Raw genomic sequence first — 27,954 nt, forward strand, 5'->3', positions numbered from 1 at the left:
GGCCAAAACGGAGTACTGTACTTGGTTTTGCCCTTTCAGGGGCTGGGAGAGGGTGAGGCTTTCCTATTTCCAGCCTCCCGTTCCCTTTCTCTGCTGCTTTAGATATCCAAAAAGACTATTTTTAAAGAAGCAGAGGTCCTTCCTAGACTTCCCAGGTCAGTAAACAGAAGCGTGTGTTTAGAGATGGAGGGTGAGACCACAAGAAGGCACTGTGCCTGGTCAGAGAAGATGCCGGACACAGCACAGGGAAGCTACCCAGGAGAAATCCTTCTGCTCTGAGAGCGGGTGTAGGAGCCACATCCCACACAGGTAGCTGTCAGTGGGATCAGCCCCTCCCTGTCAGCATATCCTGGGACAGGGGAAAGGACAGAGGAGTCCAGGACCTACTGCTGAAGGTAGAGGGGAGGTTGTGGCATTAGCTCATGGCGAAGGAGCCTCCGGTGCACCAAGAGCTTGTGACTCTGGGTGAACAGCCACCCGGAGGGTGAGCAGCCCTGCTGGCCCTGCTGACTGGCTCTTGGCTGTCTGCCCAGCAGCTAGGAAAACCTGGTGGGTTGGTTTCTAGATCTCGTTCACTTCCTGGTTCTCATACCCTCGGGTTGAGAGTTTGGATGGTTCACCTGTGAGTCTGCAAAAGGATGGGGTTCGGGTTCAGAACGTGTGATGGAAGATTACTGAAAGGGTGGAAACAAGGGGGGATTAGAACTCTTAAGATTAAAGCTGGGTGTGGCGGCACATGGCTCTAATACACTCAGGAGGCAAAGGCGGATAGACCTCTGTGCGTTTGAGGCCAGCCTAGTCTGCATAGAGAGTTCCAGGCCACGCGGGACTACACAGTGAGATCCTGTCTCAAAAAAAAAAAAAAAAAAAAAAAAGCCTGTGTTGTGAAGATACCAGGAGACAGGCACACATTGGCCAGCAGCCCTTCCTGCTCCCTGCCCAGGCTGGCCATGGGCCATGGGTGGTCCAGTGTCTCTCTTTTGCTTTGGTTTGTTGAAACAGACAGGCACCTTCCCACCCTCCCCATCTGCAGTCCTTTCAATGTGCACAATAAACCTCTTTGCTTAGTCAGTGCTTACTAAATATGGTGGAAGTGTCTCAGCAGGCTCCCAGTGAAGTGCCCAGGGCCGGAAGATGGTTCAGCCTCCCTCCAGGAACATTCTCACTCTGTCCCAGCCCTGTAACTCAGGCCAATGAGAAAATTCTTCAAGGCAAGATGCTTTATTCAAATATGGCTAATTATGGAATGAGCACCTGCCACCCTTAGCTACCTCTTGCCGGGAACACCTAGGGCTCCATGTCCAGAATGGGTGCTGTATGAGCTGGTCACTAGCCCATCAGATAGCTCCCCCTCTCGGGAATTGTAGAGACAAGCAAACAAAAAAGAGAGAGACAAAGACCTATCTTGACAGAGGATGGGGCCCATGTCCCTGGTACAAGTGAACAGAGTTATAGCAAAGTTAACAAACATCATTTGAATGCTCCTTCCATGCCAAGCCATGTATTAAGTACTTTATGGTCCTAATTTTGTACCCCACACCCATTGACCTGATAACGAAGATCTAGGCCGTGGAGCCAGCCATTAGTTTAAACCTACCCTTGCCTCTTACACATTGTGTACTCTCAAGAACATTCTTATCTTCTTAAAGGCTCAATTTGCTTATCTGTAAAATGGAGTAATAATAGTACCTACACCATAATATTCTGAGGATTACATCAGAGAAATGCATATAAAATGGTGATACGCGCCTCCGGTCCAAGCCAGGCAGTCGACAAGCATTAGCTAGCCTTACTGCTATTGCCTTTGATAGCTTCTGTCTTGGGCTTCTGTAACAAAGCCCCACACACTAGATGGCTTCAGGTCACACAGATGTGTTGTCGTATGGTTCTAGAGGGTAGGAGTCCAAAATCAAGGTGTTGGTGGGTTGGTTTCTTTGGAAGACGGGGAGGGATAGTCTGTTCCATTTTCTGGAGTTCCCCTCCTGACCTGGCCAGATGCTCTTTGCTGCCTTCTGGGAGCCTCAGGCATTCCTTGTGACCCTCACAGCTGGCTGTCTTCTGTCTGTGTCCCTTCCTACTGTTCTTCCCTGTGTCCATATTCCCCTTTTATAAGGAAACCAGGCACATCATTGGGGCCCACTCTAATGACCTGCTTTTAACTTGATTGCCTCTATAGAGATCCTGTCTCTAAATCAGGTCACATTCTCAGGTACTGACTGTTGATAGTACCCACGTATCTTTTAGGGGAGACATGATTTGATCTATGATACAAGGCTACATAACATGTTCAGTGATGTGATTTGTTGGTGATGAAACTGGTCCTGTAGCCATTGATTTTTAGATCACAGAAAGACTGAGGCAGCGGTGACTAGCACTGAAACATGACGGTGTTGTCATCTACACATGGGTTGGGCCGCACTCAAAGCTAGCCTGGGACCCATGTGGGCTGTGGGCCACAAGCTAGACTAGCAGGAGGTGGTCAGAGCCTGCCGGTTTTGGTGATGGCGTTTTCTCTGTATTTTTCCTTCTTCCACAGCTTGCCTGCTCCAGGCTGAGCTGGTAAATTATGAGCGAGTCAAGGAGTATTGCCTCAAGGTCCTGAAGAAGGAAGGAGAGAACTTCAAGGCCCTTTACAGGTCTGGTGTGGCCTTCTATCATCTTGGGGACTATGACAAAGCTCTCTACTACCTAAAAGAAGCAAGGACCCGACAACCAACAGGTGAGACAGCTCTCCCTGCTTTCTCATCACAGACACCCCTGACAATTCATAGGGCCTGCTCATTGCAGAAGATGGCGTCTGTAGCTGGCTGGGCAAGGTGGGCCCAGTAACGGCTCAGGCATAGGTAAGACCTGGAATAAGGAGAGCGAGCACACGGTCCATGCCTTCACTTGGGGTCTGGTTTCTAGGGACCCTGGGCACCTCTTCTCTTCAGATATACTTGGGTTTTGCCTTTTATGATTGGGTTTTGCCTTTTCCCAATTCAAAGCTAGGTCTCTTCACTCATTCAATAAATAGATAATTTGTACCAGGTACCAGGGATGTAGATGAGAAGGTGTCGCCCCTTTCCCATGAGTCCACAGTTGGCTGACAAGACAGATGTGAACAGAAACTTTTGATGCTAATAAGCTCGGCATCTTTCAGGAACCATACACCGACTACTCCAACCAGACTGCATCCTTTACATTGTGTGTTTTAGCTTTCCCATCATCCAATCATTCCCTGGGTATTTGTTGAGGTAGTGCAATGGGCCAGGAACTATTCGAGGTGGTGAGTCCATTAGCAGTGAGCAAAGAAGGCTGCTGCTGTGCCCTGTGCTTTTTAGTCCTAGAGTTCAGGAAGCAGTGGCAAGAGGCTTGCTTAAGCCTGGGAGTTCAAGACCAGCCTGGACAAGACAGGGAAAGTTATTTGTTTTATTTGGGTTTGTGTTTTGGTTTGGGGTTTGTTGTTGTTGTTGTTGTTTGTTTGTTTTGAGACAAGGTCTTGTTGTATCAACCAGACTGTACTCAAACTCCCCATCCTCCTGCTCAGCCTCTCAGGTACTGGGATTACAAGTGTGCGAGACCACACCCAGCAAGGAACGTTCATTACAAGGGAAGAAGTATACAGACAAGTAGTTGGTGCATTCTTTAGCAGTAGTAAATGCTACGAAATAAAGCAGAGTAAAGGGAACGCTGTTTTAGAGCAGGTGGTCAGAAAGCCTCTCTGACGAGGTGAACCGTAGGTGATGACTTTGGCCCATCGTTATTGTTAATGTAGTTGATTCCCTAAGACAGCAAGATTTCCTCCAATCCATATCTTTAAGAACTTCTCAAGTTGCAAACATCCAAGCATATTCTTCCCTTGTCTTTTTAAAGAATACCCCTCTATTTTTACGTATGGCTTGCTCGTTTTCTGTATATGAAGTGTGGTCAGCCAACCATACTATAAGCAACTTTGGAACTAAAAGCAGACTCCTCCAACTGAGTTTTCTTGAGCACCTGCTATATGCCGGTACAAGATGTTATGCCTGGAGCTTTTAAGCATGATGCTACGTCATTTTTACTCCCACAAGCAGGTATCCCAGGCAGCAGTGTGGTCCATGCATCGTCGTAAGTGCAGAACTCAATGATTCTAGCATGCCGTGCACCACTCAAGTTTAAGGACTGGAGTTAGGAGAAAATGCTTCGGTTGAGAAGTGGTTATCTGGCTGTACTTACAAAGACAAAAATAAGCATGGCGCAAAGTCATTTTAAGCCCCTAAGTTAAGTAAAACGACACATTCGACTAATGTTCATTGATCGCTATGTTATGCCCTTTTAGATTTCCCTCTTCTGGCCCTCACAGCACTCTATGAGAAGGGTATTGTGATACCCAAGAGAATCAGGCTTGGGCAGACATGCCAATCACTATATGTCTCCTTGAGCATTTTTCTTTTTTCTTTTTTTCAAGACAGGGTTTCTCTGTGTAGCCTTGGCTGTCCTAGAACTCACTCTGTAGAACAGGCTGGCCTTGAATTCACAGAGATCCGCCTACCTCTGCCTCCTGATTGCTAGGATTAAAGGCATGTGCCAACACTGCCTGGCTTCCTTGAGCATTTTTTTAAAACAATTTTTTTTGCCACAGAGTCTCCACATAACCCTGGCTGTCCTGAAACTCACTATGTAAACCAGACTGGCTTCAAACTCACAGAGATCTTCCTGTCTCTGCCTCCCAAGTGATGGGATTAAAAGGGTGTGCCACAATGCCTGACTCCCTGAGCATCTTAATTTTTCCAGGTCCCAATCTTCCTTTTGCCATAGTGAGGGCTCGGGATATATACCTTGCAGGTTGCAATAAGAACTAAATGAGATAATGAAGGCTAAAAAACCCTATGCAACCAGGCACAGTGATGTACAACTGTAGTCCCAAGTGCCTGGGAATCTGAGGCAAGAATATCACTTGATTCCAGGAGTTCGCCTGGGCAACCCCCTCCATTAAAAATGTTTTGTTTGCTTAGGTTTTTGAGATAGGGTTTCGTGTAGCCCAGGCTAACCTCAAAGTGGATATGTAATCAAGGATGACCTTGAACTGTTCCTCATGTTTCTACCTCCCAGGTGCTGGGATTTACAGGTACATGCCACTACATCCAGCTGTAAGCAACATTTTTTTTTAACTCAAAAGAAAATCACAAGTAGATATGAAAAATGAATATTGTTTCTTGCAAATGAGACCCAAAGGTAGAGAAGTTGGTGGCTTACCTGAGGGTTAATGCCAAGCAGACTCTCAGCTAACTGCTGACACAGGGACCCCTGAGATTACTTCCTGCCCACCCGGTCACAGTAGGCTGGTCACATTTGCTCGAGAGAAGCAGTGAGGAACTGGCATCTGGCTACCACTTAGGGCAAGGCAGAAGGGACCTTGGGTGAACGAGTCTAGTCTGTCCCCAAGTTTCAGGTGCAGCTCTTGCCCACTTCTTTGGAGACACCACCATAGTCCGGGCTGGGTAGTCCCTGAGTTGTGTTTTCTGTCCCCATAGACACCAATGTGATTCGGTACATCCAGCTGACGGAGATGAAGCTCAGCAGATGTTCCCAAAGGGAGAAAGAAGCCATGTAATGAAGAGGCCTCTCTCGAGCCACACCCGTACCTGACTAGGGACTTCCAGGCACCCTTGGCGGAGAGTCCCAGTGTGGGTTCTCTCCCCGATTCTTCCTGTACCTCTTCTTCCTGTTGCTCCCCAACTGCGTCTACTCCCAGTGTGAGAAGGTGAGAGGCACTCCTGGACCTCGGTGGGTGGCCCAAACATGGACTTGTCCCCTTCCCTAGCAGGCCAGCAAATGGCACGGCTGGGGAAGAGTCCCATGGACTGGGGACGGTACTGTGGCTTCGACTTGGGCCAACGTTTCTGAGCCTGGCAAAGTGTGCGGGGCCGACAGTCTGGACCCTTCTACACCTTCTTGATGAACCAGAGCATCCTGAAGAAACTGGAAGAAAATCTGGGGCTGACGAACGGGGGGGAGGAGCATTGTTTGAAGCAATGCTGAGATTGTGAATTTTCGCCCCCTCTGTCACCTGAGCCCCTGCCACACCCCCTTCCTTGTCTAGGCTTGTACTTTCTTCTCTCCCATCGGGAGGTCAGGTCTTTGCCAGGATTCACATGCCATTAAGGCCCACTCTCAGTGCCCTCTGGTGACCACACATACCATTCCCCCGCCTCTCAGCCAGCAGGCAGCTGTGATAGCAGAAGGGCAGGGTGACATGGGCCAAAAGCAGACTGTGTAGGTGACAGAGGAGGGTAAGATGACGCCAAGGGAAAGAAAGAGCCTGGGGTGGGTTGAGGGACTGGTCTAATTAATGGGAATAAAAGCTAATTGACAGGCATCAGTTCCTGTCATTTCTATTGAAAGCGGTCCACTCCCCCACTTCCTGTCCCTCAGGCAGAGTAGCCTACAGCATCCCCTAAAACCAACGACCATCAGTCCAGGACTAAACATGCTGGCCTCAGCCTTTGTGCTTCTAGGGGTAGGCTGGGATTATGGAGACTGCTCCAGGACTTGGCTTGGTGGGAATTTGTACAGTCCCCTTTTTTGACAAAATTACCCGAACTCAGTGTCTAGCACATAGCAAATTCTTGTTGAATGGATACCTTTCAACTGCAGACTGACTCTCCTGCCTTAAACTAATGGGATCCCAGCCTGGTCTCCTGACGCCCATGCTTCTCATGCGATGCCACATTGAAACATTTCCCGAGGGCTTACTGTTCCCCCACCACAGTACAATCTAGGATGTAGTCCCAGTCTTCACAGAGATAGGAAAGCTGAGAAATCCATATGAGATTATTACCAATGACACCATTAATATATATGATGCTTAAACATTTTCAAGGCACTTTCATGTATTTTTCGTGTGACTTAGTGAGACACCATTGTATAAAATTAAAATATATACAGATGCAATAATGTTAATAGTTAGGATTTATTAAATGCTCTATCTTCAGATCTTTACATGGACAATCTCATTTCTTTCATATAATCACTCTGTGAGATATTATTCCCAGGTGATGGAGAAGAAAACAGAAAGCCAGAAAAACTAACTTTCTTGAGATTGCATGGCCTTAAGGGACATGGCTAGGATGGAACCAGATCTGTCTGACTCCAGAGCTCTGGCTACTAACTGCCTTGTGCTTAGTTGCCTCTTTGTTGGACAGTAACAACGATTTGAGCAGAAAACTTTGCATTAAGTTGGAAAATGCTCAACATGTCTGCCCTGCCCGCCTTATATTTACATACGCAAGACAGAAAGAGACCAGAAGCCAGAAGCCTGAGCAGTGACCAGCCAGAAGACAAGTAGGGCCCAGCAGTAATGTCTGTTTGCTGGTCGTTCTATTTGCTGATGGGGCAGCCTGAATCTGAACAGCCCACCTGGCGTTCCTCACTGTATGGCCAGCAGTGGGAAAGGATCACAATTACAGGCAAAGACTGAAGAGAAACATGAAGTTAATGATGGGTTATTTGTTTTAGTAGTGGCTTTGACACTACAAGACCCAATCACTGCTGAGGGGCCCAGAAGCCAACAGCACAGGTTTTATCCACACAGCTCCCCAAATACTTTCAATGGGGGCTGCAGGAAGGTGCTAGAAATATCCAGAGGTCCACGGTGACGCTGGAGAAAAAAGAAAAGGAAAAAGCCATCCCAGGTACCACATTCCCTGCTTCCGGCCCCACCATATCCTGTCTTCTTCCCTCAAATTGACTTCACATGACCCCAACCCAAAACTGCTCTCAGCCCTGGCATATGCCTGTGGCCATCCCCTCCACCCCCAATGCCATCCCCAAGCTCAGAGTTTATAAGTTGACAAACTATTAGGATCTGAAGGATGAAAATGAGATCCGAGGTGGTCTACAGAATGAGTTCCAACTGGCAGGCTCCCCCTTTGTTCTTCAATGCATTAGGAATGATTGACGCACTTAACTCCCAACAAAGGGGCCAGAGAGAAGGCTTGCTTGAATGAATGCATTGGGTCAGGGCTATACTCAGAGGGATAAAATCATTGTCACCCCAAAGAGAATGCCTGGAAAGCACAGTAAGGTGAGGACAAGTGTATAGCCGTTGTCTTATCCAGTGACTCAGATACATATGCTTGTGGGAACTCCATTCACTGCCCCAGACTTAAGTGATGCCCCCCCCACCCCTACAAAAAGGAAGCTGCCTGGGGTATTAGTTAACACTAAGGGGTGGCAGGGCTGAATTTTCTGTGCATTTGTCTTCAGAGGGCCGTTTAATCTTCCTTCTTCCACATTTCCCCAAATCACAGACTGTACTCGAATTCCAGACTTGGTGGGTGTCATTGTTGAACTGCGTAGACGACAGCACTCCCCATGGTCATCTGCCTGGACTTTGTGAGAGACCCTTTGACATAAAACTCACACTTCTGTTATGTTACAAAACCCTCCCATATGTACTGTAGAACATTTAAGGAAAGTTAAGGATGAAACCCAGCCCATCAAACAACCACACTTTTATCCTTTTAGCCCATTTTTCATTCTCCTTGGTATAAATGTGGACACACGCTCTCACCGGTTTTTGTTTGTTTTTTTTAATGAAGAAAACTGGATCGTGCTGTATATACTCTTTAATAACTTACTTTTCAAATGTGTATTTATATTTTAGAATATGCAATATATGCACAGATAGACAAAATTCAAATAGTACGCAAAGTCTGTAGTTGAAAGTAACTCTTTTTCCCTTGTCTGCTCACAGCTAGTTTCCCTCTGGTTTCTTGTGTACCCTCCTAAAGATACGCTTTTTTTTCAAAGCTATGTATATATATTCTTTTATTACTCACGTGCAGTAGCACATCAGATACTTTTCCCTCTGTTGCCTTGTGTAATAATACATCATGGGCATTTCGGCATGTCTTTTGGGTTTTTCTGCTAGCATCTTCATGATATGGGTGGATCTTTATTCTGTAACCTGTCCACAAATACAGATGATTTCACTTGGTCCCAATCTGTATTGTAAATAATGTTGTAACTGACATTATTGTTGCTAAATTTTGCACATGTCTATGACGAGTTCCTTAGGATATAATCCAAGAAGGAAATTGCTTGGCTATTTTCAAGGATTTTGATACATGTTGCCAATGCCCTGTAGAGAGTTTGTACCAAAACACTGTCCTGTTTGCGGCCCCCAGAGTGCCGTGCTCTCTGGGCCCTAACAAGTACTAGGTATTATCACTTACCACATCTTTGCCAATTTGATAGGCAAATGACAGTATGTCAATGCTATTTCAACTTATTGCTTTAACTTTCTTTGATGATTGGTGAAGAACATTTTCATATGCTTATTGGCCATTTGTATTTCCTTCCTTGTGAATTTTCTATTTATTTGATATTGGTATGTTTATCTTTATCTATGTTTATCTTTATTATCTGTTTGTAACTTTAAGAACATTATTTTCATCAAGAAATGCTGCGGATATGCTTTCCAAGTGCTTTGCTTTCATTTATGGTGCTTTTTGACATACATAAATTCCTAATTCTGCAATTAATCTGTTCTATATTGCTAGCTTTTCCTGCCTGCATCTTAGACCCTCGTGTCTAAAAGACAATCCGAGCAGATGTTCCCACAGCTTCAAAGTGCTTCGTCATGTCTCATCGCTCCTAAGATAAAAATCAAACCTCTTAACATAACACTACCGTCCAGCTCTAACTTTAGCAGGTTCACCTCTGGCCCTCTCAAGGTATCCTCCACTCCATAGCCATGTAGTCCTGAGCCACTGAGCTGGGTCTGTGGGACTTTCCATCCTGGCCCCTGTGCCTTGTTGGACATTTCCTCACACTTCACGCCATCTTTGCCTTGTCACTCTTGTAAGCGCTAACCCAGGGTCGCTCTCCAGACCTTAGTCTGTGTTCCTAAAGCAAGGCCTCCCTACCTCTGCCCAGTGTCTGCCACAACTAGTCAGAATGTCCTCTTTACATTCACCTCTCCCCTGCCTGAGTGTTCATTCCCCAAAGCAGGCACTCAGGTTTCTTTGCAGCTAGAATATCTGACAATTGTAGATGTTGGGAAGCTGTTGAGCACAGGACCTGCAATGGACAGTGGATTCGGCCGTAGATATTGCTTGTGGTAGAATGCAGGGCTGGGCTAGATTTGTGCTTCTGAGAAATGAGAACTTCCTGTAAGACTTGAGTTGGCAAGGAAGCCGCGTACTCCAGCTCATGCTTTCCAAAACACCATAATCACTTAAGCTTTTTAAAAGTACATGCTCTCGGGTTCAGCCTCAGACCTGATGAATCAGACTTACAGGGATAATGCCCAAGACATTAGAGTGCTTAGAAAGTTCTGATGACCAGGCATGTTAAGGGGCCAGCCCTGATAAAGACCAGCAGACTCATTCCATTGGCTCCATCACTTCAAACCACGTGACGTCGTACAGTGGACAGGTGAAGTTTTATCAGAGGTAGTTGCTTCACTTTCTGACTCTCGTTTTCCTAACCTACGTAGAAGGGTGTTGTGAGGATTAAGAAATAACTGACGCCCAGCTAGTGTCTGCAACAGAGCGCAGAATAAACAATCATTTCTTCCCCTACCCTATTCTGCCTCAATTTTCCTCATTTACGGTGTGACGGTACCTCTATGCCCACCCTCCCGATTCTTACACTCCGCTCTCTAAAAGCCCCTGTGTAATTCTGGGCAAAGAGGTGGTAGGAAACAGAGCGAGCCCCATATGGAGTCTTCACGCCCTCTCCACAGCAACCGATGGGAAACATTCCAATGACTTTCAGAACCCGCTGCCCTCAGGTCATATCCAAAGAGCAAAAACCGTTTTCTTCCTGACAATCCACCCAAGAGAACAAGCAGTCTCTGCACTACAAGAAGAAAGCAACTATTAGGAAATAGAAGGGAAATTGCCCACTCTCCTTCCAGTGCCCTTGGTATCCCCATCACGTGACCACTGTGCCGTCAAACCACTGATGGGCCAGCTGCTTTGGGTAAGATGTTCCCCCCTCTGCATCCAGCACCAGGCAGCCCGAGGCAGGTGGTGGAGGCAGAGAAAATGCACTCTGTCCATCAGGCATGGCATAGTTCAAATTACAGAGTCAGCATGAAAAGTCCCACTCTAAATGGACTGAAATTGGATTCTATTAAAAACCGCATGAAGCAATGCCTTTGGCTATTAATATTTGCTAAGACACAGAAGAGGGAGAGGAGGGTGGAGGCCTCTGAAGAAGGTTGGGACTCAGCTGCTGTTGAATAGCTTCTCTGGAAGGAGACCTACACTGGTCTGTTTTTAAAGTCTCAAAGAAGGTTAGGCATGGAAGGAAGCGGGAAGTGAAATCGCTGTACCCTCATATATATGCGACTGGTCAAATCCAGTCTGATGACCTATCCAAGGTCACACAGCTTGTAAGTAGTTCAGTCAGAACTGGGCCGGTTTCCTGATGACAAACAGTACTCTTTCCCCTAAACCAAAATATACTCACACAGCCCTTAACTTAAAAACCGTGTATTTTAATGTTGTGAATTGTTTTGCTCGAAAGGAAGTAGAGACAGTGTACTCACTGGTTTATCCCTCTGCTCGGCACTTGTCCCCGCCTGCTCTTCAGAAGGTCCGGTGGTTAGCAAGGAGCTACCTCTGCCTGCAAGACTCACAGGACACTGGCAAGAGGGGAAGTAAGCAGTGCCAGTTCATGGGGGAAGTGTCACCAAAGACAACGGGGCACACATAGACAGGGACATCTATACCAATCCTGAGGGAGCAGGGAGGTTTTCCTGGGACAGCTGGGATCGTAAAGGAGAGAGTTTGCATGCTAGTTCTTTGCTACCTTTTTAGGTCCAAAGACTAAGAAATCACAGAAGACTGCAGTTTTAGCTCGTCAGGTCCCTCAGGCAGCTGTTTGTGTTCTGTTTGAATATAGTTAAAAATTTTAAGACTAGTGCTTCCCACAGCTGGGAAGATGGATCAACCAATAAGTAAATAAATAAATAGATAGATGCATAAATAAATAAATAAATAAATAAATAAATAAATAAATAAATATAAATAAATAATAAAATAAATAAATAAATAAATATGAATAAATAATAAAAATAAGTAAATAAATAAATAAATAAATAAATAAATAAATAAATAAATAAATAAATGCAGACTGAGTTCGAGGACCTGAATTCAAATCCTCAGGTGCATATCTGTAATCCCAGCACTCAGGAGGTGGAGACAAGAGGATCCCTGGGGCTTACTGGCCAGTCAGTCTAGCTAAATCAGTGACTGTGGTCCTTTGAATGAAAAGGCCCCCATAAGCTCATAGGGAGTGGCACTATTAGGAGGTGTGGCTCTGTTGGAGTGGGTGTGGCCTTGTTGGAGAAAGTGTGTCACTGCAGGTGGACTTCCAGGTTTCAAAAGCTCAAGCCAGGCCCAGTGGCTCACTCTTTCTTCCTGCTGCCTGTGGATCCAGATGTAGAACTCTCAGCTACCTCTCCAGCACCATGTCTGCCTGCATGCCGCCTTGCTCACCACCATGACAACAATGGACCAAACCTCTGAACAGTAAGCCAGCTCCTTCGTAAGAGTTGCTGTGATGAGACACCTGGCCGCAGCAACTCTAAAGGCTTCCAGGTAGCCTTTCCAACCCTAACAACCCTCACTCCACACGTCAGAGAACCTATGTGAGAATCGTGGCACCTTCTAAGTCTATCTATCCCAATTATACATTCTGGAACTGGGGAAATCGCCACAGGATGAGTTTGGGGGCCCAATGGACCCACTATGAGTCGGACTTCAGCCAGAACTCCATTAACCACTTGGCCCCCATAAGCCCATATTTTAACTGGAGGGCCACAGTGTTTCTTGGGATCCCCTGGAATCAGTGTCAATTCAGAACCAGTATCCAGCAGACCTGGGAAAGTCTGGCTGTTTCCATTCTCCCAACGTACAGTTAAGTCCTGGTTTAGCGAGAGAGTCTGTCTCCAAAAATAAGGGAGAGCGTGTTAAAAGACACCCAGTGTGGACCTCTGCCCTCCACATGCACATGTACACACATGTGTACACATGAACATGTACACAGACACCACAAACACAGGAGTTTTTAAAGACCTGATTTCCCTGAGGGGAAAATCCTATAACAGGTTTCTTACACTGTAGCTCCCATAAGCACCTTGGATGAATCCTGACATTGTCCGTTCTCACACCTCAGCCTCTTCACTCTATCTAAAGTGGTACTGTGCATTAGATATGTAATGTGACCGTCTTCTTTCTAGTAGTCCCAGATTAAAAGGTAAAAGTGAAAGCAACCTTCAATAATAGAGTCTATTAATAAAAACGAAACTACGAAAACTGCCAAAAGTATTCAGAAACAAATTCCACAAAAGAATTACAGAATTAATATTCCAAATACTGCCAAACATTGCTGGAAGGAGATGGAAGATGCCCAAATAAGTGGAAATATATCTCGTGTTGACGACATGGAAGACTCAAGCTTGTCCGATGCCAATCCTTCCAGCCAGATCTAGAGATTCAACACTGTTCCTATGACTGACAGAATGATCCTAAATTTCCTATAGAGAGTCAAAGAATCTAGAATGAGCAATCTAAAAGCAGAAACAAAAGAGTATCAGGGACTGGAGGGGTGATGCAGTGGTTAAGAGCACTCACTGCTTTTTCTGGGGACCCAAGGGTGGTTCCCAGCACCCACATCAGGTGGTTTACAACCACCTATGACTTCAGTTCCAGAAGATCCAATACTTTCTTCCGGCCTCTGAAGACACCTGCCACAGACACACATCCTCTCTTAAATAAACTCAAAATTATGTCTCCTGCTATCAAAACTTACCATGGCTGTAATAATGAAGACAATGTGATATTAACAGAAAGGGGGACAGTAGACCAATAGAACAACAGAATAGAATGAGAATTCAAAAACAAGCCCTGACATTTACAGTAAATCAATTTTCTACAAGGGTACCAAGACAACTGAGTGAGGGGAAAACTGTCTTCTCAACAAATGGTGCTTAGTTGACAAGATACCCTGTGCCAGGAAATGATGTGAGACCATCACACTACACACAGGAATCCACTCAACATGGACTATTTTCTTGAATGTAAATGCCAGCATTAGAAAATCCTTTGTGACTAGGGCTAGGTAATGTCTCCAAAACACAAGCAACAAACAAACAAACAAAAATGATAAACCAAACTTCACTGAAAACGGAAAATGTACTTCAAAGGACACTTTCCAGAAATGATAGCCCACAGAAGTTTGGGGAGGCTGCAATTAGTGTGTAAAAAAAAAAAAAAAAAAAAAAAAAAAACTATATCCAGAACGTATAAAGAACTATTACAACTTGGCAGTAAGCACAACCTGATTTAAAAAGGGATAAGCAATCTGAATACACGGTACTCCAAAGAAAATAGGCAAATGCCAACACCCACATTAGCAGATGATCAATAACATCAGTGAAGTGCATATGAAAACCACAATGGGTGACCACTTTGTGCCCTTAGGATTGGCCCATCACATGGTTAACAAAAGGTACTGCAGCAAGCAGATTTCCCTTAGCACCAGTTACATCCATTTGCTTTCCTTATCATTGTGACCAAATATCGGTCAGAAGCAACTCGAGGGAAGAAGGGCTTCTTTTGATCTCTGGTTTAGAGGGTACAGTCAGTCCATCATAACAAGAAAGACACGGTGGCAGGGCTGGCTTCTTCTGTCTGTGGTACCAGGAGCTTTTGTAGTGCATGATTACATCTCGGCAGATCGGGAAGCAGAGAGCTAGACCAACCTCTACCCTCAAAGCCCATCCCTATGGCTCTGCACCTGCCAGCTAGGCTCCATATCCAAACCTTTCTGTGATTCTCCTGCCTTATTTACTTAGGGTTTCTATTGCTGTAAAGAGACACCATGACCACAGCAACTCTTAGAAATGAAAATATTTCATTAGAGCTAGCTTATAGTTTCAGAGATTTAGTCCATTATCATCATAGCGGGAGGCAGACTTGGTGCTGGAGAAGCAGCTGAGTGTTCTACATTTGGATCCACAAGCAGCAGGAAGAGAGTGACACTTGGCCTGGCTTGAGCTTCTGAAACCCCAAAGCCCCCTGCCCTGTCAGTGACACTTTCTCCAACAAGGCCACACTTACTTCAACAAAGCCACATCTACTTCAACAAGGCCACACCTACTTCAACAAGGCCACACCTACTTCAATAAGGCCACACCTCCCACTAGTGCCACTCCCTATGAGTTTATGGGAGCCATTTTCTCTCAGACCACCACCCCTCCCCAAAAGATGTGAGACAGTTACAAGCGGTCTTCAAATCTTCCCCCTAGTTTTTCAAGCCTGGGCTCAAATAAAGCCATGTCTGTTACCTCTGTAGGCCCAATGGTTGAGCAATTACAGTGGACACTGAAGTTGGGTCTGGTTAAGTCCCTCAGGCGACTGACTACTGGTGTGTTCTCTGAATGTAGTCAGAGGATCAGCCTGACCTGTGATCCTGGATCCTTCAAGCACAACTCACTGGTGACCAAATGTTCAAAACATAAGCCTGTGGGGGACATTTCCCATGTATCTTAGTCACTGTTCTATTACTGTGAGGAGACACCATGACCAAGACAACTTATAAAATAAAGCACTTAATGTGGGGCTTGCTTATAGTTTCAGAGGGTTAGTCCATGACCATCATGGCAGGGAGTGTGGAAACAGGCAGGCAGGCATGGTGCTGGAGCAGTAGCTGAGGGCTCACATATGATCTGGAAGTTGCAGGCACAGAGAGAATGGGCCTGGTTTAGGATTTTGAAATCTCAAAGTGCATCCCCAGTGACATAGCTCCTCCAACAAGGCCACACCTCCTAATCCTTCTTAAAGAGTCTCATGGAGAACCAAACATTTTAACATATGAGACCATTCTTGTTCAAACCACCACAGCATGGAAACTATTGTTAGGGTCTGAGAGAAGCCCCCAAGAAAGACCAACAGTCATGTATGCAATTTAGCAAGAACCTTTATTTCCAGCATGATGGGATGGTGAATAGCGACCCCGAAGTAGGGCCGCAATCTCCTTTTAAGCAGAGTTAGGGGAATTCCAGGGAAGAAAGATTAATCTGGTGTTGATTGGTGGAGGAAAGATTAGTCTGGAAACTGATTGGTGTGATGCTGTAGTGGTTAGGGGTCCATTGGTGGTGGTGGTGGGGTCTAGTGTCTAGGGGCTTGTTGATGAAAGGGTAGGGAAAGCTATCTTTAGCTAGCAGAAGTCTGGGAGTCATCTGCTGAGCCAGCAGAAGGGGCTTTGGGGTGCCTGTTGAGTGAGCAGAAGGGGCTGGCAGAAGGCTGGGGGGCACCTGTTGATTGGTTGCCCCTAAGTTGTGGTTTTCCTGAGAATTGCTTGCTCAGCTCCAGCTCGTTCTAGTGAACTGAAACTAAGGCCTGGTCCATGTCAGGGCTGCTAGGGGAGCCTGTTATGGCCCTGGCTTGGCTATCCAGTCCTTTCAACTATAATACCCAGCAGTTCCTCCGGAAGTTCATATCCAAGATACCTGAATGCTTATGTCCACATAAAAGTCTATACACAAATGACCATAGCAATGTCATTTATAGGGGCCAAAAAGTGAAAACAACCCAGATTCCCATAAACGTGCCAATGATCAATAAAATGTGGTCAAGTCACACATGACTCAGAGAGTAAAAAGTAATGAAGTACTGACATGCCTCAGAATGAACCTGACAAGACACCGAATGAAAGGCATTGTGAGATAATCTTTGTGTACAATGTGAAGATGTATCTCTGCCATGTTGCGGTAACGCCCGCGCTTCCACCACCCGTTCACCATGTCCAAGCGAGGGGCTGTGGATTAAAAAATAGAGACAAAAGACAGCGGGCCATTTGCCCCAGCAGAATGCCGAATGCTGTTTATTGAAGGAGGGAGGAGGCCTTAAATACAGGCTTACAGCACAATGGGAGAACCCCAGAGGGCAGAAGTTTGCTACCAATGTTCTACATTCTTGCATCTAAGCTGTTTACACCAAATGCAGGATACACAAACAAGGAACTTTTGGTGAGCGTTCAGGAGGAAGGAAACCGGCAGGGAATCAGCATAGGGAGGACATCTGGTCAAGGTCAGCAAGCAAGGCAACAGCTATTCAAAAATGGGGGGCCAGGGCCCTACACTGCCAAGGTACCTTCTGATTGGTTTAATAAAGAACTGAATAGCCAATAGCTAGGCCAGAGAGGACAGGCAGGACTTCGGGGCAGAGATAGGAACTCTGGAAAGAAGAGAGGCAGGATTCATTCGCCAGACACAGAGGAAGTGAGATGCATGGTACTGAGCAGAGGTAACAAGCCACGTGGCAGAATGTTGATTAATATAAACAGGTTAATTTAAGTTTTAAGAGTTAGTTTGGAACAAGCCAAAGCTAAGGCCAATCTTCCATAATTAATTCTTATTAATTATAATAATTATTAATAATTGTAGTGGTTATTAATAATTAACATTCATTATTAATAATGAGTCTCCATGTTATTATTTGGGAGCTGGTGGTCCAAAGAAAGTCCAACTACAGAAAGGACCTGGTCACAATATACCCCATATTACATGATTTCCAACTTACATGAAATTTCCAGAATAGGCAAATGACAAAGACAAAAAAAAAAAAAATGTAGCTGGGTGATGGTGGCACACGCCTTTAATCCCAGCACTTGGGAGGCAGAGCCAGGCAGATCTCTGTGAGTTCAAGGCCAGCCTGGTCTACAGAGTGAGATCCAGGACAGGCACCAAAACTACACAGAGAAACCCTGTCTTGAAACCCACCCCCCCACCCCCCAAAAAAGTCAAAACTTCTTAGGGGACAGAGTTAAGGGGTTGGAAGGAACAGGATTTATATCTGAAGGTTGTGGGGCTTTTTATCGAGGTAATCAAAATGTCATAGAACTGATTGTGTTGATGGATACATAACACAATTAGCCATTGAAATGTGTACTTTAAATAGGCACATTCTATTTTTGTGGTTGTCATTGTTTTTGACACAGAGTTTCAAAATGCAGTTCCCATGGGCCTGGAATTTGCTATGTGGACCAGCCTGGCTCTTGAACTCACTGAGATCTGCTTTCTTCTGCCTTCCAAGTACTAGGACTAAAGGTGTGCACCACCACGCCCAACAGTACATTTTATCTTGATAAGACTCCTAAGATCATTTATCTAGCCCAACAGATCTAAAATGTTACCATTTCATCAAAAATACTTGGAAGATGAAGCAGTCACCAGACTGCAGGGACCTTCCTGGTGGCTTTAATCCTGATCCTTCATGGAGTTCCCAATGCCATCATTCCCAGACTCTTCTGCAAGCCAAGATTGCTTGCTGCAGGTGAGAAGAGGCCCTGTTCCATGAGCCTCCCTCTGCTGGCCTCACATTGACCCACACAGCCTTTATAAGGTGCCATTTCAGATGCCCAAACTTACCAGGTGCATGTCTCTTTTAAGAAGATGGGGTTTATCATAACCCCATCCTCACAGAATCTCCTTGAGGATTGCATGTGATAACACACAGAAAATGCCGTGTAGAGAGTACAAAGTCAGTACGCTTAGAATTAGTTAATTAAAAACAACAACGCAGTCATTATTCTGTCTCCCAGTTTTAACAGAGAGCCTGGCCCACAGCCGATTCTTGGGAAATATCCTTCTCCAGAAGCGACCCTTACGCCCCTGAGCTGATTCTGGAATCCTGACTCCAACATGGTCAGTTCACTTCCACTGGCTGGAATTCACCCTCCTACACCTGGCAGGCATCCTCAGGAGCTTCCACTCACAGCCTGCTTTTGGCTCTGTTCAGAGCAAGTTCTTCAGTATGGCATCGTTCCAAATAGTTAAAGACAGTCTCTGAGCTCTCTCAGTCTCCCATTTCCCTAGCCTGTATATCCTTGGTTTCTTCAGCTCTTCATTTCACAGACTTTCCCTCTCTAAGCCTTAATTTTCAGTCCTTAAATGCGACAGACTGAACTGGAAAGAGACTTCCTGACATTGGGACTATTTACATGCTTGGCTTTGTTATCAGATCATCTCGCACAGTGTGCAGTGTGCTCCTATCCTATCTTATATTTGTATCACTGACTTTTAATTATTGTTATAATTATGTGTACAGTATCCCTACCACTATCCACACTTTCACTTTGTGTTATTTTGGTTACCTGTGGTCACTGTGTCTGAAAATACTAAATGGGAAAGTCCATTTAAAAAATCCATAAATTCTAAGCCAGGCAGTGGTAGTGCACGCCTTTAATCCCAGCACTCAGGAGGCAGAGGCAGGTGGATCTCTGAGTTTGAGGCCAGCCTGATCTACAGAGTAAGTTCCAGGACAGCCAAGGCTACACAGAGAAACCCTGTCTCTCAAAACAAAAACAAAAAAAAGAAAGAAAGAAAGAAAGAAAGAAAGAAAGAAAGAAAGAAAGAAAGAAAGAAAGAAAGGAAGGAAGGAAGGAAGGAAAGAAGGAAGGAAGAAGAGAAATCCATAAATTCTAAATGGTGCACTGTTCTGAGAAGCATGATAAAATCTCACATCATTCTGTACCAACCTGCATGGGGCATGAATCATCCTTTATTCAACATATCCACACTGTATACGCTACCCACCTAATAGTCATTAGCAGGTACCTCAGTTATCAACAGTCATGGTGTCACAGCGCTTGTGTTCAAGTGCCCATTATCATACTTAATAATGGTTCAAGGTGAGGGACCAATGAGGTAGAATTGGATATGCCCAAGAGATACTTTAAAATGCCTCTTCTGAGTGAAAAGTACAATATGAGATCTTGGAAGAGACAAAGAGAGACAATTCATGTAACTTCCATTGCAATGTGTTTATAGTAAAATTTATTGCTGATTATGATTGTTGTTATTGGTTATTGTTGAAAATCTCTTCCTTTGCCTAATTTGTAAATTATAGTTACCTGTGTACTGGGATAAAACAGCATATACAGAATTCAGCTAGATATAATTTCACGTTAGGCATCCCATAGGGTCTTGAAACATATCCCCTGAGAAGGAAGACTATAGGACTCCAAAATGCCCTGCTCTCGGGTGTAAAGGAATTCTGTCCAGCATTAACAGACCAGCGAAGCATCATCCTTATCCTAGGACATCTTCATGCTGTCTCATTAGACAATCCTCCTGAAGCTTCCAAAGAGCGAGCACTATTCTGATTTCCAACCTCACAGGTTCCTTTTCACAAACAGAAATTCCTGTGAGTAGAATAACACAGCGTGAGATCTTAGTCCCCAATTTTATTCCTAGTAAGTTACTCATATAGATTTCAGTCCTTCTTCACGGTCTGCTATAAAGGCATTTTGGTTTCATCGCCCCAACCCACACCCAGCTGTTGATTGCCTCAACTCTGTGCTACCTTCAGATTTGGTAATAGTTCTTTCTGTCCATAACTTAACCGCAGACAGGAACCACAAAGGAGCCCATGGGTACTTAACTAGACAATCTGCAGTCTGCATCTTAGCAGATGAGAAGCCCTGGACCAAGGAGACACAGGAAGGCAATCCTCCTTGACAGACCGAATCCAGATCTATTGGGATTCCTTTATAGTGGAAAAGAAATGGCTTTCTTCCACTCTTTCGGGTTCTTTGGCTGAATCAAACTGACAAAAACCATACTGGCTAACAGGAGAAAGCTCATTTTAATTATGCACCAAAGTGCCACAAAAAATATGAGACTCTCGGAGAGCCAGATGATTGGAGCTTATATAGCATCCTGGGCCACAGAAAGGAATTGGAGATTGAGGGGGCTGTGGGGACTAGTTGAGAGGATGAAAAGAAGAAACTTGGTGAAAAAAAATGTGGCTTTGTTATGTAATTAAGAGTCTCTCAGGGATGGGCAGTGGTGGCACACCCCTTTAATCCCAGCACTGGGAGGCAGAGGCAGGCGGATCTCTAAGTTAAAGGCCAGCCTGGTCCACAGAGCGAGATACAGGACAGTCAGAGCTACACAGAGAAACACTGTCTCCAAAAAAGAAAGAAAGGAAGGAAGGAAGGAAGGAAGGAAGGAAGGAAGGAAGGAAGGAAGGAAGGAAAGAAAGAAAAAAAGTCTTTCAGATGAATCTAAGAACATCCCCTTTGTGATCTATAAAATTATTTTTGAGACAGTCACTCTATGTAGACCAGACTACCTAGCTTTATCTCCCAAGTGTTGGGACTATATATATGTATATGCATATATAATGTATATGTGTATGGGTTTGTACACACAAGTACAGTGCCCATGGAGGCCAGAAGAGAGCATCAGACCCCTTGGAGTTGGGGTTACAGGCAATCATGAGCAGTCAATAGCACGGGGCTGAGAACTGAACTCAGATGGTGCTACTTAGATGGTATTACTGTGCCATCTCTCCTGCCCTCAATACACAGATTTAACTAATGAAAAGTTAGATGCAGATCTTTTTTTTAGAAATTTTTATTTCAGTGTGTGTGTGTGTGTGTGTGTGTGTGTGTGTGTGGTCAGAGAACAACTTTTGGAAGCTAATTCTCTCCTTCCACCACCCGGGTTCTAGAGCTCAAACCCAAGTCGCCAGACAAGGGCTTTTACCTGCTGAGCTATCTCGCCAGCCCCAGATGCAAAAAATCTTTAAAGACAACTTCTCAGAGATACCTGGTGTGTGTGGTTTCTCAAAATAACCATCCAATAACCAGTTCGGCAGAGATGTGTGTTCTGGGGTGACCTAGCCTGCTCACTTACAGTCTTATTCCAGGATGCTCTATCTTGAGAGATGGCATATATCGGAAGAGGGAAGTTGGGAGTGGGATGTGTGCTGGGAGAGGACAGGGCTCAGGAGTGGGATTGAGAGCCACACCTGTGGAAGACAGCTCTCAGTGGAAGGTGGAAGGAGGTCCCAAGGGAGAGAACTGAGCACACCAGTCACCCACAGGGGAAGGCCCCAGGTTTCCAAGGTTCCCTCCCTGAGGAACCCTGTGCTATTGTTTGCATTTAATATTATGCTTTGTTTCATTTTGTTTGTTTTGCTAAGTCCTAAATAGAGCCCGGCAGCTTGTAAGGAAAAACAATTTTCCTAGATTTAGAAGCGGCTGGGACCATGAAATCACGTAAAATACCTAGTTCCTTCCCAGGTCTCAACCACAAAGCACTGAGGCTTGGAGTACAGACTGAGAACAGGCCGGGGTGGGGGGTGGATTGGGGGTCGGGATACTGGGAACATGTTGGTTCTCTCAGTCCTTCAGTGAAACACTCTAGTAAAGGTCACCTTATAGAAACGCTCCTTAAATGTTTACTTTTTGATTCCATATATCCAAACTGTACTTCTTTGAAATACAGGCACACTTAGGAATACAGGTGTCTTGTGACAGGAAGTGTAAGCCTGGATCTGCCATGTTTGGGTTGGACTTTAAGCAGGCTTCCTTTATTTTCATTTCATCCAAAGATGGATGAGAATTATAAATCTATTAAGATGTCAGAATTATCCAATGAACATTAAAAAAAAATACAGGTCCAGGTGAGGCATGTTCTGTTCTGTTTGGGTGGTACTTGGGATGGAACCAAGGACCTCATATCTGCTAAGAAAATGATCCACCCTGAGCTGAATCCTCAACCTTAGTATCTTCTTTAAAAGCCAAATTTTACACACAATTGCATGGACCTATGATATCTGATTCTTAGGGAGCTTAAGCAGAAGAGGCTGGGACTGCAGTCCAGCTGTTGAAGACCAGCCTGAGCAACACAGCAAGACCCTAGCCTCACTTCCTAAGACAAAAATGTTATGACTGGTATGTGGGGAATTACTGAATGATAAGACATTTATGGTTTTACCATCTATAAATTCCTGGTACAGTATGCTAGCTAAGCAAAAGTAGTCCTTTCCAGGCTGTGCTTCTATTTGCCTACATTAAAATGCATAAGAACACTGGTTTGACTCAAAGGTAGGAATAGACTTCTTTCTTGGCAGAGAGATTTGAGATCTCATGAAGGGATACTGATGTAGGCAATGGCGATGGACCTGAGAATCTGAGGTCAGGCATAGTCTCTGGTTCATAGAAGACTGGTACTTAATAGAAACTTCTATGATAAGGACATGGTGGGACTTTAAAAAGCATGCCAGTGGCACATTTGGTCAAAGAATCTTTTCGTACACTGTGAAGGTGTGTCTTTGTCAAGGTGCGTTCTGATTGGTTTAATAAAGAGCTGACTGGCCAATAGTTAGGCAGGACGAGGTTAGGCAGGACTTCCGGGCAGAGAGAGAGGAAGAGGAGATGAATTGAGGTGCAAGAGAGATGCCAGAAGACATGGAGAGGAAACAAGAGGTGCAAGATGAAAGAGAGGTAAAAAGCCATGAGGCAAAAACAGAGATTAATATAAATGGGTTAATTTAAGTTATAAGAGCTAGTGGGACAAGCCTAAGCTATAGGCTGTGGTTTCATAATTAATAGTAAGTCTCCGTGTCATTTTTTGTGAGCTGGCAGCCCAAAGAACAATCCATCTACACCTACACCTGCTGCGTGGACACAAGCTTCAAAGCAACCCAAGGCTCTTTTAAAAAAGGAAGAGTGGGGCTGGAGGTATATAGCTCATTTATGTAACAGTGTTCCAGGCCCTGGGTTCCATCCCCAGGAGCACAGAAAAAGGAGGAGGAAGAGAGAAAAAAGAAAAAGAAAGAGAGAAAAATATAAAAAGAAAGGGAGCTAAGCATGTTTAACAAGCTAAGACACTTAACAGCTTCGCAGTTGAGCATCTGAGGCACACAAAGTGAGTTGAGGAAGAAACACTGGCCACAGACACAGCGTAGACATTGCTCACAGACCTTCTGAGGTTTACTGTACAGAAACCTTAGGTCTCAGTCCAGCTACTGGGGGTTGACTGGTTATTTTTTTCCTGCATTCCCTGGCAGGTGGCAATAGAAGAATTTTTAATAAGACTATTAATAGAAGTTATGCATTAGGGAATGTCTAGTAAATTAACTAATACAGAAATTGTCCAATGATCATAACTTATGCTGACTAAGGCTGATCTATTTTATATATATATATATATGTGTGTGTGTGTGTGTGTGTGTGTGTGTACATATATGCCAATGCCAGTAATTTTTGATGTGTCAAGGGCATGTTAGTTATATGCCTTTCCACAGCATTGCTCTATATTCAAAGGCTTTATTTGAAAACAAGCCCCCTAGATCTACATCCCTGCCATCTTAGCACTCTGGAGTCCAGCCCTGGCTATATATTGAGACCCTGTCTCTAAACCTAACGAAAGGATGGAGGGAATGATTCGAGATAATAAGCCTACTAAAGCATAAACTTCATTTAAAATTATAATGCAATCAGATCTTGTTTTGTCTGAGACAGGGTATCATATAGTGTGAAACCAAAACAGGAACAATTTACCTTGCAGGTTAAGGGTTCTGTTTGCAGTTAAGACGGTTAAGAATAAGTTCCTGTTTTTCCTGCATTAAGTCTTTGCAAGTTAAGATTCCTATTTGTAATTAAGAAGTTCCTGTTTGTCCTGTGCAGATTAAAGCTTCTATGTGCAGTTCAAGAATAAGCTCCTGTTTGTCCTTGTGCTAAGTCCTTGCAAGTTAAGGTTTCTATTTGTAATTAAGAATAAGTTCCTGTTTCTTAGATCTGATGTAAACTGCTTGCAACCCCACTCACGTGATGTATATCCTCAACCTTGTTCCTTCCCCTTCATTGTATCTTTCTAACAATGTGTAACAGCCAGCTCTCTCGGCCCTGGGAACACCTTATCTCTCCTACAAAAGAGACCTCAAGAGGCCATCAGGGGATGCTCGCTCAGATCTCGACTTAGGGTGATACAGCTGGCTGGCCAGTCCCAGTGCACCTGAAAATACAGCTTGCTTTAATTGGACGATTGTGGATTTGGTCTCTTCTCCTCTCAAGTTTCACAATAGTCCAGGCTGGCCTGGCACTCACTGTGCAGCCAAGGACAACCTTGAACTCCTGATCCTCCTCCCGCCTTTACCGTCCAAGTGCTGGGATTACAGGCAAGTGCAGCCATACCTGGTTTATTATTAGATTATTATGTTTATTCACTTATTCAGTGTGTGTGTGTGTGTGTGTGTGCGTGTGTGTACATGTACGGAGTTCACAGGACAGCTTGCAGAGTTGGTTCTCTGCTCCTACCGTGTGGATCCCAGGAATTTGAACTCAGGGCAGTGGGTTAGACAGCAAGTGTCTTTTCACTGAGGCCAGTGATCAGATTCTTAACAGCATCTGATGGCATTCTGTCCTGCAGGGAAGCATTTAACACTCCCCACAGGACTTTCTCCCCATCCCAACTTCAATGTGCCATGAATCATCTAGTGATCTTGTTAAAGCGTAGACTTTGATTCAGTCAGTCTGAGCAAGGCCTGGGATTCTGCCTAACATGACCCCAGCTGGTCTGTGGCCTGCACCGTTACTAGGAGGATACTGGGTGGCTGCCCTGGGCAGAGGCAGACGTTCTGCAAAGTCAGAGGTTTCCAGCCTTCCACCTAATCACTCCTTGGACCCTATCCTTATCTATCTATGATTACTTCTAAACAATTGACAGGACTCTTGAGTGGGAAACAGAATAAGGACTCCCCTCCAGGTCGACCCTCTTGTTAGCTAAATCCTCCTTTGTATAACTCCAACCCATCCCTTATAATCCGTACCCCCCACCTATCATTTAGTTCTTCCTCTTCCTCCCTCCTCCTCTTCCTCCTGTGTAACCCAATCCTAGCATAGGAAACAGCTGCAGTTGCCATGTGCCAGCCTGTGGTTGGCCCCTCTCAGCCGGGTTGTAAATACCGATGTGTGAAGTAGTTATTATTTTAACCTCCGAGTTACTTGTTTGGATTGAGTCTGGTGGAAGATCCACCTCGGCTCCCTTCCCCATCTCTTTCCCTAAACCCGCCCCTTCAAAGCCCACCAAACACAGCTCCTCCCCGAGAGAGGCTCAGGATGACTCCTACAGGGGATATGTAATTGGCATCCCAGAAAAGAGACTCATGGTTCTTCTGGTCTAGTCCCCTTCTCTTCTCTGCAGGGGCCGGGGAATCACCAGGGGCTTTTCCTGATTTGGTCTGATTCGGTTTGTTGCGATGGCGGAGAGGCCTTCGGGAGGCTTTCGGGAGGCCTTCAGGAGGCCTAAAACTTAGCATTACTGACAAGGAATTGAGACCCAATGGGTTAAATACATTGCCTGAAGCTATTTGATTAAGTACAAATACCAAGAGGTGAATCCAGGTTGTCCTACCCCAAAGTCCAAGTTCCTGTCTCACTGTGATATAGGAAGTTGGGTCCTAGAACGACCCTTCTGCTCTCTCTGGGATGACAAGGGTTTATTACTCCCTTCCTCTCCTCAACCTAAATTAAATCTGCTTCTAACTCACTCAGGCTACTTGTTATTTCTCCTCAGCCTGGACTAAAACTGCATTAAATCTCAGACAGCCGCATAAAATATACGGCTTTGTCTTTGAATATCTTCAGCAGTCGAGGAGTTGGGCCAAACCGGCCTCTGAGATTCCCACCGTCTCCTTCCCAAAGCTTCCAGCCGAACCCCTCGGGATTGCCTTACCACTTCCTCCCATTCATTGCCTTCCTTTGCTCTCTAAAGCCCTGGCCTCCCGCATCAAAAGGTATTCTCAGAGAAAGCTATGGAACCATTTGTTAGTGTCTTCACATGCACAAGGGTTTTTAGGAAGTTGGCATTGTAAGCCTTATCTCAGGGAGCTGTGGGCTGAAAGATAAATGGCTGCTAAGGAAAGGAAGCGGGGATAAGGTAGGTGTGTGTGTGTGTGTGTGTGTGTGTGTGTGTGTGTGTGTGTGTGTGTGTTCCAGACTGGAAGCACAGCAGAGTTACTCAGTAAATGTTTGCTGAGGAGCTAATAAAGAGAAAGGTACATAGAAGTCCACCGGGGATCCGGGAGAGAGCTCCCTGCAGAAGCTCTGGCCTCCCTCACTGCCTTTTATGCAACTTTAAGACAGTTGAATTTTTTTTTTAAATAAATGTTTAATTTATCGTGTCTCCCTTCCTCTCTTAGCCAGATGGGTTGGTTTTTACCTTTGGTTAGACACTTTAAAACCAAAATACTCATTAAACCAGATGCCACTTAAAGAAGAAATCTAAAGTGCAGTGGTGGCCCACATCTTTAATCCCAGCACTCGGGAGGCAGAGGCAGCCTGGTGTACAGCGTGAGTTCCAGGACATCCAGGGCTGTGCAGACAAACCTTGTCTCAAAAAAAAAAGAAAGAAAAAAAAAAGAGAAGAAAGGAAAAAAAAGAAGGGAAAAAAAAGAAAGAAATCTATGATTGGAGGTAACATGGTTAACTTGCTTATGCAGACTTGCAGAGAGTTCGGAGTTCATCCATCTGGCACTGCTATGCCATCCTTGGGATCTGGTCCCTGATCCCTGGAGCACAAACAGGGATGGGAACTAGGGCTCAGATGATTTATTTTATTAAAGACAAAGTCTGTCTGTGTATCCAGGCTCTCCCCAAATGCTGGAATGACAGGTATGCGGCACAATGCTCAGAAACACCTAGAAATTTTGATGCTGGGTTATACAACTTTGTGTGTCATAGTAGGCCCACAGCTGGGTTACACAACTTTGTGTGTCATAGTAGGCCCACGGCTGGGTTACACGACTTTGTGTGTGTCATAGTAGACCCACGGCTGTCTGTGCAGCTCATTTTCCTGTCTCCACTCTCAAGGCCTTTACAGGTCTGAATTATGGGAACTATGGCTTGCTCTTTTAAATGTGAGCAAGCAAGGTAATAGCAAAGGAGCTTTGGAATAAAGTTTACACCCTGGGGAAGTCTAAAATTGTCTGATAACTTTGCAACTCTGAATAAAGTAGAGTAGAGTAGAATGGAATAGAATAGAATAGAGTAGAGTAGAGTAGAGTAGAGTAGAGTAGAGTAGAGTAGAGTAGAGTAGAGTAGAATAGAGTAGAATAGAATAGAATAGAATAGAATAGAATAGAATAGAATAGAATAGAATAGAACAGAATTGAAGAC

The 27,954-nt window shown here is 44.9% G+C and overlaps 1 protein-coding gene across 1 annotated transcript in view; it reads left to right on the top strand.

Annotated features, from left to right (window-relative positions):
* Nucleotides 1-9,305, top strand: part of Ttc9 (tetratricopeptide repeat domain 9) — a 37,445-nt gene extending 28,140 nt beyond the window's left edge. Inside the window, exons 2-3 of the mRNA XM_059279363.1 lie at nucleotides 2,537-2,719; nucleotides 5,496-9,305. Coding sequence (XP_059135346.1) covers nucleotides 2,537-2,719; nucleotides 5,496-5,575 — 263 coding nt within the window. The 3' untranslated portion in view covers nucleotides 5,576-9,305. The remainder of the gene's footprint in view (nucleotides 1-2,536; nucleotides 2,720-5,495) is intronic.
* Nucleotides 9,306-27,954: the final 18,649 nt, after the last annotated feature.

The sequence above is a fragment of the Peromyscus eremicus genome, chromosome 14 (genome assembly GCF_949786415.1).
Source record: "Peromyscus eremicus chromosome 14, PerEre_H2_v1, whole genome shotgun sequence".
Lineage (NCBI taxonomy): Eukaryota > Metazoa > Chordata > Mammalia > Rodentia > Cricetidae > Peromyscus > Peromyscus eremicus.